A 17,500-nucleotide genomic window follows, 5' to 3' on the forward strand; every position below is an offset into this window, starting at 1 on the left:
ATATGAAAGCAAGAAAGCATCTTACTCAGTAACAAAACAGGCAAAGGAATATCTAAGTGAATTCCAATTGCAACAAATTCAAGAATTAGACGAACTAGAAACACCTGCAGAAAAAGCTAAGCGCTTGAAAACCCGTGCTAAAATTGCTGCCTTAGCTATTATGACTGAAAAATGGCATGGAAAACCTCTCAATGGCAAATACCCAAAGAGAGCGAATAATGCAGATATTGACAAAGCCCTTACCCACCAATGGTTAATGGCCTCTGGCTTGAAATCAGAAACAGAGGGGTTTATCATAGCAGCCCAAGATCAATGCCTACCTACAAAGAACTACCAGGCCAACATATTAAAGAACGGCAGCTCCCCATTATGTCGTATATGCCAACAACAAAATGAGACCATCGATCATGTTGTCTCCATGTGCAGTCTGCTTGCGCCTACAGAGTATCTCAACAGGCATGATAGAGCTGCACAATATATTCACTGGGTAATATGCAAAAACCTGGACTTGCCCCATGATAAAAACTGGTGGGAACACAAACCACCCCCAGTACTTGAAAATGATCACATTGCACTCCTCTGGAACTTCACCATTCAAACTGACAGAAAGATAGACGCAAATAGGCCAGACATCATACTGAAAGACTTCAGACAAAAATCATGCCTCCTCATTGATATGACTGTCCCACTCGATATAAACGTATCTGTCAAGACCTACCAAAAACTGAGCAAATATAAAGATCTTGAAATAGAAATTAGCAAAATGTGGAATCTGAAGACGAAAACAATACCTATTGTCATAGGTGCCCTGGGAATGACAGCGAAACGGGCTGATTACTACCTAGATCAGATTCCAGGAAACCCCAAAATGGCTGAAGTTCAAAAAATAGTGCTCATGGGAACTGCCCATATCCTACGTAAAATACTGTCTATGTGATCTCAAATTTTAAAGCAAACACATAATTTTCTTATGGTTTCTTAAACATTCACTTGAACAAAACTGTACAAATCCAAATATATGGTACCCTAGGCATAACACCTACATGAACTTCTAACTTGTTGTCTCTTGAGGTCTCTGGGTGAGACTTGGATCCAACTTGTACAAATGCAAAACAAAAGTCAAACATAAAATAATAATAATAATAATGATGATGATAATAATAATAATAATAGTGATGATGATAAAAAAAAAAAAAAAAAAAATAATAATAATAATAATGATGATGATAATAATAATAATAATAGTGATGATGATGATAAAAAAAAAAAAAAAATAATAATAATAATAATAACAAGTGCAAACCTCCGCCAAGGCAACACCAACATCGTCTCAACGATTAGCTGGAGATCATTTTCAAAATGAGAATGTCTGAAATAAACTCGGCTGCTCTCACAAATGAGAATACTAAAAGTGAACCTGACCGCTCTCAAAAATTAAGTAAAAAAAGAGGAAAAATAAACCAGAATCCTTGTCCAGTACTGGATTGATCCCAAAATCTAACCAGTTTGCACCAGTCATGAGGCCAAACATCCCTGAAAGTTTCATCTGAATCCATCCAGCGGTTGTTAAGATATCTTGTCCATGGATAAACAAACATGACTGAAAATAATAACTCTTGAAAAACATCTTTAAATGATTATTCTGGAGCATATTCACCATCTACTTCAATTTCTGCTTCCCATTTGCTTGGCAGATGGTCAGACCATCATTTAAAGATGTTTTCGTTAAATATTGTTATTGTTTTTGTTGAACAAAATTTGTTGAAAAAATGCCGCAATAATCATGCGCCAACCCAATATGTGAGCAGGTTGAATTATATTTCGTCTTTTAATTAGGAGGATTCCAAAAAACGATTTCTAATATAGATTCTTCATATTTTGCTGGTAACTTACTGGAACAAGTTTGCGAATATGAAAATAATACTTGTATATGGTGTGTTATGTGAATTTATGGAAAGCTATCCCATGAAACTCAACAAATTTGTTAAAAATGGAGAAGGGAAGATATTAATATATATATATATATATATATATATATATATATATATAGGCGCAGGAGTGGCTGTGTACTAAGTAGCTTGCTTACCAGTCACATGGTTCCGGGTTCATTCCCACTGCGTGGCACCTTGGGCAAGTGTCTTCTACTATAGCCTCGGGCCGACCAAAGCCCTGTGAGTGGATTTGGTAGATGGAAACTGAAAGAAGCCCGTCGTATATATGTATATACATGTATATGTATGTGTGTGTATATGTTTGTGTCTGTGTTTGTCCCCCAACATCGCTTGACAACCGATGCTGGTGTGTTTACGTCCCCGTAACTTAGCGGTTCGGCAAAAGAGATCATATAGAATAAGTACTAGGCTTCCAAAGAATAAGTCCTGGGGTCGATTTTCTTGACTAAAAAAGGCAGTGCTCCAGCATGGCCGCAGTCAAATGACTGAAACAAGTAAAAGAGTAAAAGAGTATATGTGAGTGTGAGTCTAGAAGTAATCACATTTTGTTTAGGATAGGTATAATTACCAACATAGGAACATGTATCATACATCAAAATGAAGCTGGTCCTCTGTGGATCACATCCCTACTTCTCAACATAGCCACCGTTTCTCTCAATAGCAATGTTCCACCTTTGAATGAGAGCATGTATCCCGGCTCTGTAAAATTTTGTTGACTGTTCTTTGAGCCACTTTTTCACAACAGATTTCTCTTCCTCGTCATTAGAATAATGTTTGCCTCTCAAACCCTCTTTCATGGGGCCGAAGAGATGATGATGATAGTCCAGTGATGATGATAGCCCAGTGATGATGATAGTCCAGTGACAAGGAAGTGAAACTGCACTGAAGAAGTGGCTCAAAGAACAGTCAACAGAATTTTACTGGGCAGAGATACATGCTCTCATTCGAAGGTGGAACATTGCTATTGAGAGAAATGGTGACTATGTTGAGATGTAAGGATGTGATCCACAGAGGACCAGCTTCATTTTGATGTATGATACATGTTCCTGTATTGGTAATTATACCTAACCTAAACAAAATGGCATTACTTTTTGACTCACCCTCGTATGTATATATATATATACATACATATATATATATATATATATATATATATATATATATATATATATATATATATATATATATATATATATATATATATATATATATATATATATATATATATACATACATATATATATATATGTATATATATATACGACAGGCTTCTTTCAGTTTCCATCTACCGAATCCACTCACAAGGCTTTAGTCAGTCCGAGGCTATAGTAGATGCTTGGCCAAGGTGCCATGCAGTGTGACGGAACCCAGAACCATGTGGTTGCAAAGCAAGCTACTTACCACATAGCCACTCCTGTGCCTATTGCTGAAAGAAATGAGTCTGCTGGCTATGTAGTAAGAAGTTTGGTTTTGAATCACATGGTCCTGGGTTCAGTCCTACTGTGTGGCACCTTGAACAAGTGTTTTCTACTCTAGCCTCAGGCTGACCAAAGCCTTGTGAATGGATTTGGCAGATGGAAACTAAAAGAAGCCCATTGTGTGTATATATATATATATCATGTGATCATGTGACTGACCAGGCAACTGGATGGTGTTATACCTTGCTGGTCACAATGCTCTTTGCATCGTTTTAGCCTTCTTCCTAGCTCTCTTGTCTGACCACCTCTGTCCGGCCATCGCTATGATTGACCACTAGCCACAAAAGCTTTTTTTATTCTCTCTCTGTTTATTTTCTCATGTTCCTTTCTGTTGAAGAGCGTAGGCTCGAAACGTAAAAGACTTTCTCACTTTCTCGAGCGTTAAACTGATACACCTGTTTGTTGTTTATACACCTGTCTTTATCTTTTGTTTTTTTGTAAATTCCAACTATATATATATATATATATATATATATATATATATATATATATATATATATATATATATATATATATATCATCATCATCATCATCATCATCATCATCATCATCGTTTAACGTCCGCTTTCCATGCTAGCATGAGTTGGACGATTTGACTGAGGACTGGTGAAACCGGATGGCAACACCAGGCTCCAATCTGATGCCCTTCCTAACACCAACCACTCAGAGAGTGTAGTGGGTGCTTTTACGTGTCACCCGCACGAAGGCCAGTCAGGCGGTACTGACAACGGCCACGCTCAAAATGGTGTATTTTATGTGCCACCCACACAAGAGCCAGTTCAGGGGCACTGGCAACGATCTCGCTCGAAAATCCTACGAAGGCCAGTCAAGGGTGTGTAAGGTATTTGAGGACATAACATTTTTGTGTCATTGCTGCATTTTTTGCTAACTCTGTATAATCTTTGTTTCAGAAAATAATAACGGCAGACCCTCAGCTTACTCAAGAATTGAAGTGGCATGCTGTTATTGTAGTTATAATAGGCTGAGCATAGCCATTTAGAAATATTTCAATTTTTAAAAGTTGCCAGACCTTTTGTCTACAAATTTTGTAAGGATTTAGAGACTGAAATTGGAAACGTATCACCAGTATCAAAGCATAAAAAACATTCTAAACACTCTGAAATCATCAGACCACCTGAATAATCCAGCAAGTTCAACAGACCATTGATTAGAATCCCAGAAAATCCATGAGGTAATTGCAAAAGATCTCCATGTGTCAGAAGGGACAGTCAGAAATGTTGTCCATGAACACATCAGATATAAGTCATATATGATGAGGAAAGGCCAATTTGTCAGAAAAAGCAACAGAAAATCACTACATCAGATCTAAAAGGCTCTGAAACAAACTGAAAAGTTCAGCAGAAGAAGATATCATTTGGTTTTTCTCAAACAAGAAAAACTTCAACCAAGATCAAAAAGTAACAGAAGAAATAACAAATGGTTATGTGCAGACCCTTCTGAAGTTCATAGTGTTATGCATACAAAATTTCCTGCAACTGTCATGGTTTTAGGGGTTGTCAGCAACGACGGACATGTGATGCCTCCTTACTTCTTTCCACAAGGCCTTAGAGTTAACTCTGCCACCTACATTGAGGTCCTGAAAATAATTGTTAAGCCCTGGATAGACAGTGTATGCAATGAAAGGCCATATGTGTTTCAGTAAGACTCTGCACTATCACACATGGCTCTTGTAACACAGGAATGGATGGCTGAAAATTTCCATGATCACATAACCCCTAACATTTGGCCTCCTAATTCCCCAGATCTCAATCCATTGGACTATTACAATCCATTGGAACATTGTTGAGAGAGAGGTTAATGAACACGCCCATAAACACCAAAGATTCTTTGAAAGCTGCCATAGTCAGAGTAATGTCCAAAATGAACCAGGACCACTTGATTCAAGCATGGAGATGATTTAGACCTACTATATAGAAGCAGTTAAGGTGAAGGTGGCTTTATTGAATAGCATTATAGAAAAGGTTTATTTCCATCCTCATAGCATTTTTTGATAAATAAAGTTATTTGTTATTGTTTTTTTTATAAACATAAATCTATCCTCAAATATCTTACACACCCTGTTTATATATATACATGTGTGTGTGTGTGTGTATATACACACGCACACTACAGTGATAGCTAGAATCAATTGCTCTATTTGTGATCAGTGATAGCCACGATCAGAGTGGCAAGGAAACTAATAGTATTGGAGTAGTAGTTGATACAGTTCTCAAGAGCATCAACCATTGAATAAAATAACTACAAACAGTAACACTGAACATAAATTATTCCGCTAGTGGCCTACTACGTATGTTACATCTTTCCGATGTAATTTTGAAAGCAATTCATGATTTCTCGGTCTGTGAGATCAAGTATCGGGATTATAAAATTTACATCTTGGAATAGTCCGTGTAGCAATTAAAACTGTTGTTTCATACAAATATATTTTATGCTTACATTTACTCTGTTATTATTCTATAAGATTGTTATTGCTTCTAATGTTGTTGGTATCTAATAATGGACATCATTAATACTATAGAATTATTATTTTGTACTGTCAATAACGTACATTATTAACTATCGAAATCTTTCGCTAACAACCTGGTCATTTGACTTCCTTTACTTTCATTATCTCATTTTTATAATCGCAAAAAGATGTCTATAGTCATTTCCTTCCATTGGTTCGTTTTCTGAAATTAGCATGTGATATAAAAAGTAAAAGCAAATTTAAATAAAAATGAAACGAAAGTGTAACAAACGAAACCAATTGCTCCCACAAATTTTTAATAGTAAGCGACTTTAACTTGAGAGTAATACTATTGCATCCAGAGTTACCTACCTTGATACTGGCAAATCTCGAACCTGCTTCTTTGCCATCAGGCCTTTTAATTAAGCATTTCAATCCAAACCTGTTCGAATGGATGTACGCTAGATTCCTCTACAGGCGATCAACTGGATACGATGTGGAATATGTATATATTATATAAAAAACATTCGTCTCTATAGCTAAACAAATAAACATAATCGACGGTTTTAGCCGTCTTCTTTATCGATGTCATTGCTGCTAATATCGAAAGCTTTTCTGTGCCATTGTTATTATTATTATTGTGTCTTGTAGAAGTGGGCGCGGTTGTGTGTGTGTGGTGGTTGTGCATTTCTGATCACCGCAAGACGGCGCTACTTGGAACATTTCAAATATTAGATTCTTGCAAAGGAAAGAGAGAGAGACACACATTGAGACAAGACATCTTTTCACTGAAGGTGTTTTGTTTATTATGAACGTCTCACGACTTGTGGGGATGGACCCCGCCTCTTCAACCACTTACCTATGGAATTATTATTATTATCATCATTATTATACCCTTTGAAAGGTAAGCCTTTATCTATCCCTCACCCCGCTCCACACTTTTTATTCTTCCATTGATATAAACGGTATATACCAACAAAATATAAATCTTATCTAAAATCTGAGTTATATTTCCCAATCACACACACATATATTCTCTTTATTTCTCTTACGTTGCTGACATTTTTGCTGCAGTTGTTGTTCACAATTCGATGTTCGATCTTTAATCACAAATCACTATTTGCCATTTTACGCATCGTTTCCGAATGAAAACGTTTGTCTGTTTACTGTTCTGCTTCTTCATTACTACTAACCTCATCATCTCTTTTAAAAGTCCAGAGTGTTCATATCGGAATCTCTTTCATAATATTTATCTAATGAAACAAGGGAGGCGTGTTCTACTCCATGGAGCATCTGTCAGTTTTTCTCTGTTAATACATACACAAATATTTCATCTCACAAATACTTTCATACAGCTAACATTTGTCCATTCTCCCGTTGTTCGAATATTACTGGACATATAATTAGAAAGTTAATATTGGTTCACGTATATACGTACAGGCATCACGTGTATGTAATATATACATATATAATTATTCTTACAATCGATTTTCTTACATTGTTCAGGTCAAGAATATTATATATATACACCCACCCCAGTGTAATGTCCACCGGCGGATACTATATTTATTAAACTATAGGGTTTCAGGTACCGGGTGACAGGTATACGGTTGGGGTCCAGAACCCTCCAGATTCCCCCCCCCCCCCCCCACTTCCCTTTTTTTTTCTTTTATACGATTTGGTATTGAACATTAAAAAAAAATTGTCACATTTATTTATGCATTTTCATATTCAATAAACAATATGAATGACCTTTATTTTCAACATCCGATTGAATATACGCAAATATATGAATATATACACATGTATTTATGCGCATGTACAAATCGACGAAATATGAAGATGTATATGAATGTCTGCGTACACACACACATACATATATAAGCTTACGTGTGTGTATGAATGATATACAAGTTGTCATTGTATGTATGTGTGTATTACATGTACATTTACTGTAAATATATTATATACATACATACATACATACATATATATGTGTGGGCGCACATAACACAAAACATGCTAATCGATAAAGATAAAATCTATTGTGAAATCACACACACACCCACAATGTGTGTTATTTGTGCTAATACATATTTGTCTATGTGTGTGAATAGGTACTTGATTATTTGTGTTCATATTTGAGTACGTGTGTTAATATATCTAACGTCTCTATGTCTGCTAATATGTTTAAAATGTTCCTATGTGATAAGTATATATAACTATATATATATATATATATATATATATATATATATATATATATATATATCCTGTGTTGATATTATATAAGTCTATACGCTGTGTTAATATGTAAATAGGCCTATAGTCCGTTTTAATATATATATATATATATATATATATATAATGTCTATATGTTAATAGGTAAATTTATGTCTGCTTTCTTATATATCTATAGTATATTTAGTGTCTATATAGCGCTGTGTTAATACGTATATATATATATATATATATCCTACCTGTGTGTTCATATGCAATTGTCTATATATTTGTGCTAACATGGACATTAAATATTATAGTATATATATATGTGTGTGTGTGTGTGTATTTTAGGAACAACCGTATATAAAGACTTGTTCGCAAAAGCGGAGGCCTGACCAATAACGTCTAGATCAACATGAGAGTGAAATTATTATTAATCATAGTGAAAGCAGTAGTTTTCTTATTTCCCATTACTCTTTCATTGTCGTTTCACCAAACTGTTTATCGATTGTCAAAAAACACTGCTAACCGACCCCCTCTCATTCACACACCTTGTTCTCTGTATGTGTGTATTCATACGTGTGTGTGTGTGTGTGTGTCTGAAGGAGTGATAGACATGCATAATCTGGATGTGTATATCACAAGACACACACAAATATCAATGAGTTGAGAGAATGATTAAGCCAACAGGCTGAGTAGTAGTATAATTTCAGCCATCCAGCAGAGCATGTACGTGTTGGTGTGAAATCAGACATACTATCATATATATACACACACATACGAAAGGCGATAATGATATAAGGAAAACGTATGAATCAACATACGTGCATATTATCATTATCATCATTTTTACAGCCACTTTCTATGCTTGCGTGGGTTGGATAGGTCGTCACGATCCGGGCAGGATTTTATTTCGAGTTACTGCCCTTCATGACGGATGGGGGGACCATGTGTCTCTTGTATGTTCCATTTCGGCATGGTTTCTCCAGCTGGATGCCTTTCCTAAAACCAAATGGCGTTACTGTTTCTATTTTCTTGCCTTGTCCCCTACAAAGCTGAAGCGTTCACACTACTGAATGTCATCTGTGTGTGTCTGTGTAGGCATGGTTGCTATTTGGGTAGGAAATTTGCTTTCCAAAGACAGCCTTGTGACAGGTGGGGGTTGACTATACGAAGGGCATCTGGCAATAGAAAATCTTCCTCAACGAGCCGACGATGCAAACATGGAAATGTGGATGATACAATGATGAGGCTGCATGTGTGATGTGGGTTACGTGTTTACATGCAATTTTATTCACTTACATATGTATATATATATACCTCTACATGCACATAAACACGTGCATGGTACTACTAAAGCAGCGCGGACCCGAACGCGCAGTCGCGCGTCCGAGCTAGCTAGTCGTAAGTGGTCGACCCTAACCCTAAACACGTATTCATTTGCACACGCGTGTTACGGACAGGGTTAGGGATAGTGTTAGGGTTATTATCGACCACTCAAGACTAGCTAGCGTCCGCGCTGCTTTAGTAGTACCCACGTGCATATGTATGTATACACTTATATACGCATACACACCGTGCGTATCTGATATTTATTTATATTGGCAACATCGTGTCTCGATGTGTTGTAAGTAGTGATATCTAAGGCCATTCAGCCAAAACACATGTCCTTAGTAAACATGAGAACGCAGATGTAGAACAATGATAATGATTCGTATGTGTGTGTGTGGACATATGTGTATTTTATGTGTGTTTATAGATATATATATATTTGTGAATATGTGCGTGCATTGAACCACTAGTGCGAAACCAATCGGTACGATCGGTCGTAACGTATATATATATAATATTGTACACTTCGATACAGACACACACACACACACACACACACGCATATATAAATGCTTTCTTGGTGTCTGATGTCCATTACCACCACACCAACAGAGAGAACAAATATATATATATGTGTGGGAGAGAGAGATTATATATTTAAATATAAATATGTGTGGTTTTTATGATTATCATTAAATTTACATAGAGCTTTCTCTGTGGTACACTCCCTTCGTTAGCTGTTGACTGGAGGTCAACCACGTTCGTTTACTGGTGCTGAATAGCATTAATATTACCAAGGAACGGTTGAGGTCTTTTGGCCTAGTCACTAGGAAGCTTTTTTTGTGTTTTTTTTTTTTTTACCCCTCTCATATCCTCGCAGTCACTGCACGAAACTATGTACGGATGTAACCATTCCGTTCATGCAACAAGTATTATTTTGTTGCACTACCAGCAGACCTGCTGAAGAGTTGTGTCTATAAAAATGTGTGTGTACGTTTGTTATGTATGTGTACGTATATATTTGTATGTGTTTACATGTATGTTTGTGCGTGTGATAAGCAGCAGAAATATAACAAAAGCTGTTACTCAGTGTTTCACGTTCCCGTTCGTCGGACAGTTTTGTTAAAATAGAACAGACATTTCTGTTCTATTTTAACAAAACTGTCCGACATGTTAACATCCAGCTTTTCTGCTGAATGGCCTGCACGATTGATTCGTTTATCGGAATCAGATGCTTGTGCCACACATTAGCTCAGTCTCTTCAACTAATCTACATTACCTAGACAGGTGCACGGTGGGCCACGCATCAGTTGTTGAAGTGATCGTAAAGCAACGTGAAATGAAGCGTTTTGCTCAAGAACACAATGCACCACCCGCTCTAGGAATTGAAACCACGATCGCTAGATCATTAGTGCAACACCCTAACCACTAGGCCATGTGCCCCTCATATATATAGATGCATACTTGGAAAAGGATGTGTGGCGTTCAATCATATAATAATATAAATAATATATATATATATATATATATATATATATATATATATATATATATATATACGTACATACATACATACATACATACATGTGTATGTATGTATATGCATATGTGGGCTGTCACTACATATGCATATATGTACATATACATACGTATATATGCATTTATATAATATATATATATATATATATATATATATATATATATATATATATAGGTGGTTATGAAGTTTGTTTCTCAAATATTTGGTTTGGGGTTCAGTTCCACTGCATGGTACTTTCGACAAGTGTCTTCTACTATAGCATTGGGTCAAACAAAGCCTTGTGAGTAAATTTGGTAGAAGGAAACTAAAAGAAACCCATCATAAACATGTGTGTGTGTGTGTGTGTGTGTGTGCATGGTGGTATGCATGTGTGTTTATCTGTATGAATTCATGTTTGTGCTGGAATTTATATTTGTGTCGGTATGTGGGTTTGTGTGTATGTTTGTGTTAGTGTCGATGCAAGTATATATTTGAGCCAGTGTGTGTGTGTGTATGTGTGTGTGTGTGTGTATATATATATATATATATATATATATATAAAATAAAAAAAGGAGTTTGTATGATAGTGTATAGAGGAATATATTACTCAGAAGAATTCCAACTCTGTTTTTTATGTTTTATTTATATTCTTATAAAATTAATGTGGGATATAGAATATGGAATATATAGTTTATATAGTAAAATGAAATGAAGTATTGAATGTCTTATTGAATAAATGAAATCATTTCATTTATTCAATAAGACATTCAATACTTCATTTCATTTTACTATTTATATTATATATTCCATATTCTATATCCCACATTAATTTTATAAGAATATAAATAAAACATAAAAAACAGACAGAGTTGGAATTCTTTTGAATAATACATATATATATATATATATATATATATATATATATATATATATATATATATATATATATATATATATATATATATATATATATATATATATATATATATATATATATATATATATATATATATATATATATATATATATATATATATATATATATATATACATATATATATATATATATATATATATATATATATATATATACATATATATATATATATATATATATATATATATATATATATGTATATATATATATACACACACACACACACACACATATATAGGCTTGTTCTGAGGTATGTGTATGATTGCTTTCAGGTGTATACATTTATGTTGGTGTGTGTATACTATTGTTCTGGTATGTCTATACATGTTGATGTGTGTGTGTATGGTTCCGCCGAGGTCAGCTTTGCCTTTCATCCTTTCAGGGTCGATAAACTTACCAGTTGCATACAGGGGTTGCTCTAATTGACTGCCCTCACTCCCCCAAAATTTCGGGCCTTGTGCCTAGAGTAGAAAAGTATGGTTGTGTTAGTGTATTGTATAGCTGTGCCCGTGTATGTATTGATGTCCAGGTTAACCACTTGCATGTGTTGATTAACTCTATGTGTGTACATGTTGGTATGTAGATTAGCTCAGTGAACCTGACTTAATTACCTATGAGTTTATGTGCTACAGTGTTAATTAGCAATGTGTGTATGAGTTGCTTGATAATGTATGTATGTGTGTTAATTAGCTGAGTGTTTAGTATTGGTTAGTTTACCCCAGTTGAGAAACGCTGGTCTAGGGGCTCAATCCTAATCTATATAATTTGTGGTCTGCTATCATTAAACTGAGCCCAGTACATTGACTTGCTTGAAGGCTTCACAGGTCTAGGGACCCAATTCTAATGCTGTAGCTTGGTGTCATTGAAAAGGGTCAAATGCACTGATTCACCCAAGGGCCTACAATGCTGCAGGTACAGCCCTATATGTACAGTTGGTATGTTGGTGAAGTATGTCTGTGTGTGTTAGTGTGTTGTTGAGCCAGGTTATAAGTCAATGTGCACTGCCATTCAGATAACTATGGATCCAAGACTACTTTATGCAATCTGTACATTGTTTTTCGATAAGGTATGGTGACATCTGTGAGAGATTTGCTTGCTATTTCTAGCAAGTCCAGCAATTACAAGAGACCTCGCTGCCTATTGCATTAATGTGATATCTAACCATGGGAGCACATGTTAGTCATGTGAATATATAAACTGGTGTGCATATTTTAGTATATGTGAGATTATGAACTATTGTATATATGTAAATATGTTGGTTTTCTATATTATATATATATATATATATATATATATATATATGCATACAAGTGCAGGCATGGCTGTGTGGTAAGTAGCTTGTTTACCAACCACATGATTCCAGGTTCAGTCCCACCGTGTGGCACCTTGGGCAAGTGTTTTCTACTATAGCCTTAGGCCAACCAAAGCCTTGTGAGTGGATTTGGTAGACGGAAACTGAAAGAAGCCTGTCATATATATATATATATATATATATATATAACATAAATAGTATATATAACGGAGATGTACTTGCATAGCAAGTGACCTGATCTGAGATCGTGTGCCGGAATGAAAACAATTGCAGTGTGGAAGGTATTTATAAGCCATTTAAAATAACACACAAAATCCTTTAGATTCACTTCAACATTTAAATTTAATTTGTCAAAATATTTTTGTCGCTTTGAGACCGAGACCTGTTCTCTGACAAAATTCTGTGCTGCATCATTAAACGATGATGATGATCATGATCATCATCATCCTTTAAGATCTGCTTTCCACGCTAGCATGGGTTGGACGATTTGACTGGGGACTGGCAAACCAGATGGCTACACCAGACTCCAATCTGATCTGGCAGAGTATCTACAGCTGGATGCCCTTCCTAATGCCAACCACTCCGAGAGTGTAGTGGATGCTTTTTACGTGCCACTGGCACGAGGGCCAGTCCAGTGGTACTGGCAACGGCCACGTTCAAATGGTGCCTTTTTACTCACCACCTGCACAGGAGTCAGTCCAATGTTTTGTTCACATGCCACCGGCACAAGTGCCAGTAAGGCGAAGCTGGAAACGATTGCGCTCAAATGGTGCTTTTTATGTGCCCCCAGCATGGAAGCGAGACCGCTCGGATTGTGCTGTTAGCGCTCATACGCACACGCATCCATACACGCATTGAGTGTGCCGAAAATAAGGAATACACCAAACATATAAAAACAACATAATCCTGGTAAAATGGTGCAGGTTCAACACAATGCATAAATAAAAACTAACCATTTAAAAAGGCCCTTGTATGGCCATTCATGTCAAGAATCAGTTAACTCCCAAGCTCATGTCACTCACCCTCTCTATGACAGCCAACCTAACAAGTCTTTGGAAATGTATGACACTGGTCTCCTACAGTGATTCAGAATCGAAGAGATTCAAAAGGGAGTTGGGGGAGGAGTGACATATTTTTGGAGTGCCACAGGGTCACAGGGTCCTCCTGGCTCTTGCTGTACCTCAGTTGTCCTCTTCTCATCATTTAGCTTTTGAACCTGATGTCCTTTAGCACCACATATCTAATAGTGGACCCTGGTGCCTTGGGCAGCTTGGTAGTGGCCCTCATCAACCAGCTGGAGTTGCCATTGTGATATCCTGGATTTGTTGAATGACTGACCATCTTGACAAGGTCTTCTTTAGAAATAATACATTTCTAAATCTCTAAGAGAGATTTATGCAGTAGTAATACGATGAAGTAGTTGTATGCTGTCAACTTAACGTGACAGTCCCCTGAAGGGAATAATACTACTGTTGGTTAGACCTAGGAAGCTGCACCGCTTCCTGTCGGCCGTGACACATTTCCTGTGTCCTTATGTTTACTAGAGGATGAGAGACATAAGGACACAGGAAATGTGTCAAGGCCGACAGTAAGCGGTGCAGCTTCCTAGGTCTAACCGACAGTAGTATTATTCCCTTCAGGGGACTGTCACATTAAGTTGACAGCATACAACTACTTCAAGGTCTTATTTGTTCATAATGTTCTTTTCTCTTGGCCAAGAATGAAACATCCCTTGCCAGAGATTGTGAGCTCTTTCCCTATCTTTTATACAGAAGATCTGGTTATACTGAAGAAGCTGGTTCTCTGAGTTCCTGTGGTGACAGTCAGAGCCACGTGTATGACAAGCCTTTTCATTTCCTCTGCCAGATTGGTGTCTGCCATATTAATGTTGATGATACATTTGAAAGAGAAATAAGAAGCTGAAAGTTTGCCATATGTCACTTATGTTATGTCATCTTACATTTGTGGCCAATTAAAAATTGTTCACAATACTCATTGTACCCCACGTATGTATTGCTGTATAACTTGTGTATATGAATGAATGAACGATCCAGGGATTTGAGGAATATGGGATCACTTCTTAGCCACTATTATTCCCACTATTAACCCCGTCTCTGAGTCAAGGTCCCAGCTATGGGCTAATTAGAACATTGTGGTTTGCTTACCTATGCATGTGAAGACTGGACCTGCTGGACTTGGCAGAAAAAATCTTTATGGTTCAATGAATGAGAAGGGTGGCTGCAGCAACACATTGTGGAGTGCAGAGAGCAAGATGAAGCAAGTGAGACATCTTGGTCATCCACTGCATCCGTCTCCATCTTCAGTTGACTTGACCTGGTCTTGCCACTGGACCAAAGATGGTCATGGATGAGAAAGTGAGGTCAATGCTGCACAACTCTTCTTCACTTGAAATAAGTCATCGCTGTGCAAGCCGTCAGTCATCTTTAAGGATGACAAAATGGTCCTCATTATTCTGTGGAGTCAAAACAAAAAACTTTGACTCTGACTCCTCTACTGTTGGCATCTCCGACTCCAGCTCCTCTACTATTGGCACCTCTGACTCCGGTTCCTCTACTATTGGTAGCTCTGACTCCTCTACTATTGGCACCTCTGACTCCTCTACTATTGACACTTCTGACTCCTCTACCATTGGCATGTCTGACTCCTCTACTATTGACACTTCTGACTCCTCTACTATTGGCACTTCTGACTCCTCTACTATTGGCACTTCTGACTCCTCTACTATTGGCACTTCTGACTCCTCTACTATTGACACTTCTGACTCCTCTACTATTGGCACCTCTGACTCCTCTACTATTGGAACAAACAAACCAAAGAAACCACAACTTTCAAACACATTTACCCTATGTATAACTGTATCGGTAAATAAATTCAATAAGTAAATTACTACCAACTCCTAAATATGTAACTAAATGTTACATACAAAAATTACAATCCCTACCATCTTCCATAGTATAATATAAAAGTGAAAGCTTAACGACCACATTCATTCATTCAATCAATTTATAGGCAGGATTAAACACTAACTTTAATAAAACTACAACAAAGAAACATGTAAACCAATATACATCATATGTATATATCTATGTATATGTGTCTGTAGTGGAGGCGCAATGGCCCAGTGGTTAGGGCAGCGGGCTTGCGGTCATAGGATCACGGTTTCAATTCCCAGACCGGGAGTTGTGAGTGTTTATTGAGCGAAAACACCTAAAGTTCCACGAGGCTCCGGCAAGGGATGGTGGCGAACCCTGCTGTACTCTTCCACCACAACTTTCTCTCACTTTTACTTCCTGTTTCTGTTGTGCCTGTAATTCAAAGGGTCAGCCTTGTCACACTGTGTCACGCTGAATATCCCCGAGAACTACGTTAAGGGTACACGTGTCTGTGGAGTACTCAGCCACTTGCACGTTAATTTCACGACCAAGATGTTCCGTTGATTGGATGAACTGGAACCCTCGACGTCGTAAGCGACGGAGTGCTAACAACAACAACAACATATATGTCTGTGTTTGTCTCCCCCCTCCACCACTTGACAACTGGTGTTAGTGTGTTCATGCCGCTGTAACTTTGCAGTTCGGCAAAAGATATCGATAGAATAAGTACTAGGCTTAAAAAAAAAAGTACCTGGCTCGATACATTTGACTCTAAATTGTTCAAGTCCACAGTCTAATGGCTGAAACAAGTCAAAGAAAAAAGGCAAGTTCAATGGTAGAACTCCTGAAGAAAGCCCCAAGTTTAACTCATTTTAGATGTTTTCTCAGTAATATCATTTTCACATGAACCAAAATATTTAACTTGTGGGCACTTGACTTTGGAGACATTTTCTACATCTTTGGCATAAATCATGAATATGAATAACTTTTAAACCTTTGGCATTCAGGTTGTTTTGTGAAATGTAATCCTCTTTTATTCACATCATCATCGTTGTCTTTTATCGTCTGTTTTCCATGCTGGCATGGGTTGGATGGTTTGGCTGAGGACTAGGAAGCCAGCGGCTGCACCAGGCTCCAATCTGATCTGGCAATGTTTTTACAGCTGGATGCCCTTCCTAATGCCAACCACTCCAAGAGTGTAGTGGGTGCATTTTGCATGCTACTGGTACGGGAGCCAGTCAGATGGATCTGGCATTGACCACATTCGGATAGTGCTTTTTACATGCCACCGGCATGGGAGTCAGTCGGCGGGGCACTGGCATCGACCACATTTGGATGGTGCTTTTTACGTGTCACCGGCACGGAAGCCAGTTGGGCAGACCTTTG

At 37.1% G+C, this 17,500-nt stretch overlaps 2 protein-coding genes across 2 annotated transcripts in view; one reads left to right on the forward strand and one right to left on the reverse strand.

Moving 5' to 3' along the window:
• Positions 1 to 6,568, reverse strand: part of LOC106879055 (uncharacterized) — a 54,162-nt gene extending 47,594 nt beyond the window's left edge. Inside the window, exon 1 of the mRNA XM_014928480.3 lies at positions 6,270 to 6,568. Within this exon, the coding sequence (XP_014783966.1) occupies positions 6,270 to 6,307 (38 nt within the window). The 5' untranslated portion in view covers positions 6,308 to 6,568. The remainder of the gene's footprint in view (positions 1 to 6,269) is intronic.
• LOC106877294 (WD repeat and FYVE domain-containing protein 3) overlaps positions 6,276 to 17,500 on the forward strand; it is a 293,550-nt gene continuing 282,325 nt past the window's right edge. The window contains exon 1 of the mRNA XM_089353030.1: positions 6,276 to 6,801. The gene's annotated coding sequence lies outside the window, so the exon portion shown is untranslated. The remainder of the gene's footprint in view (positions 6,802 to 17,500) is intronic.

Source organism: Octopus bimaculoides, chromosome 5 (genome assembly GCF_046866305.1).
Source record: "Octopus bimaculoides isolate indiv1 chromosome 5, ASM4686630v1, whole genome shotgun sequence".
Taxonomy (NCBI): domain Eukaryota; kingdom Metazoa; phylum Mollusca; class Cephalopoda; order Octopoda; family Octopodidae; genus Octopus; species Octopus bimaculoides.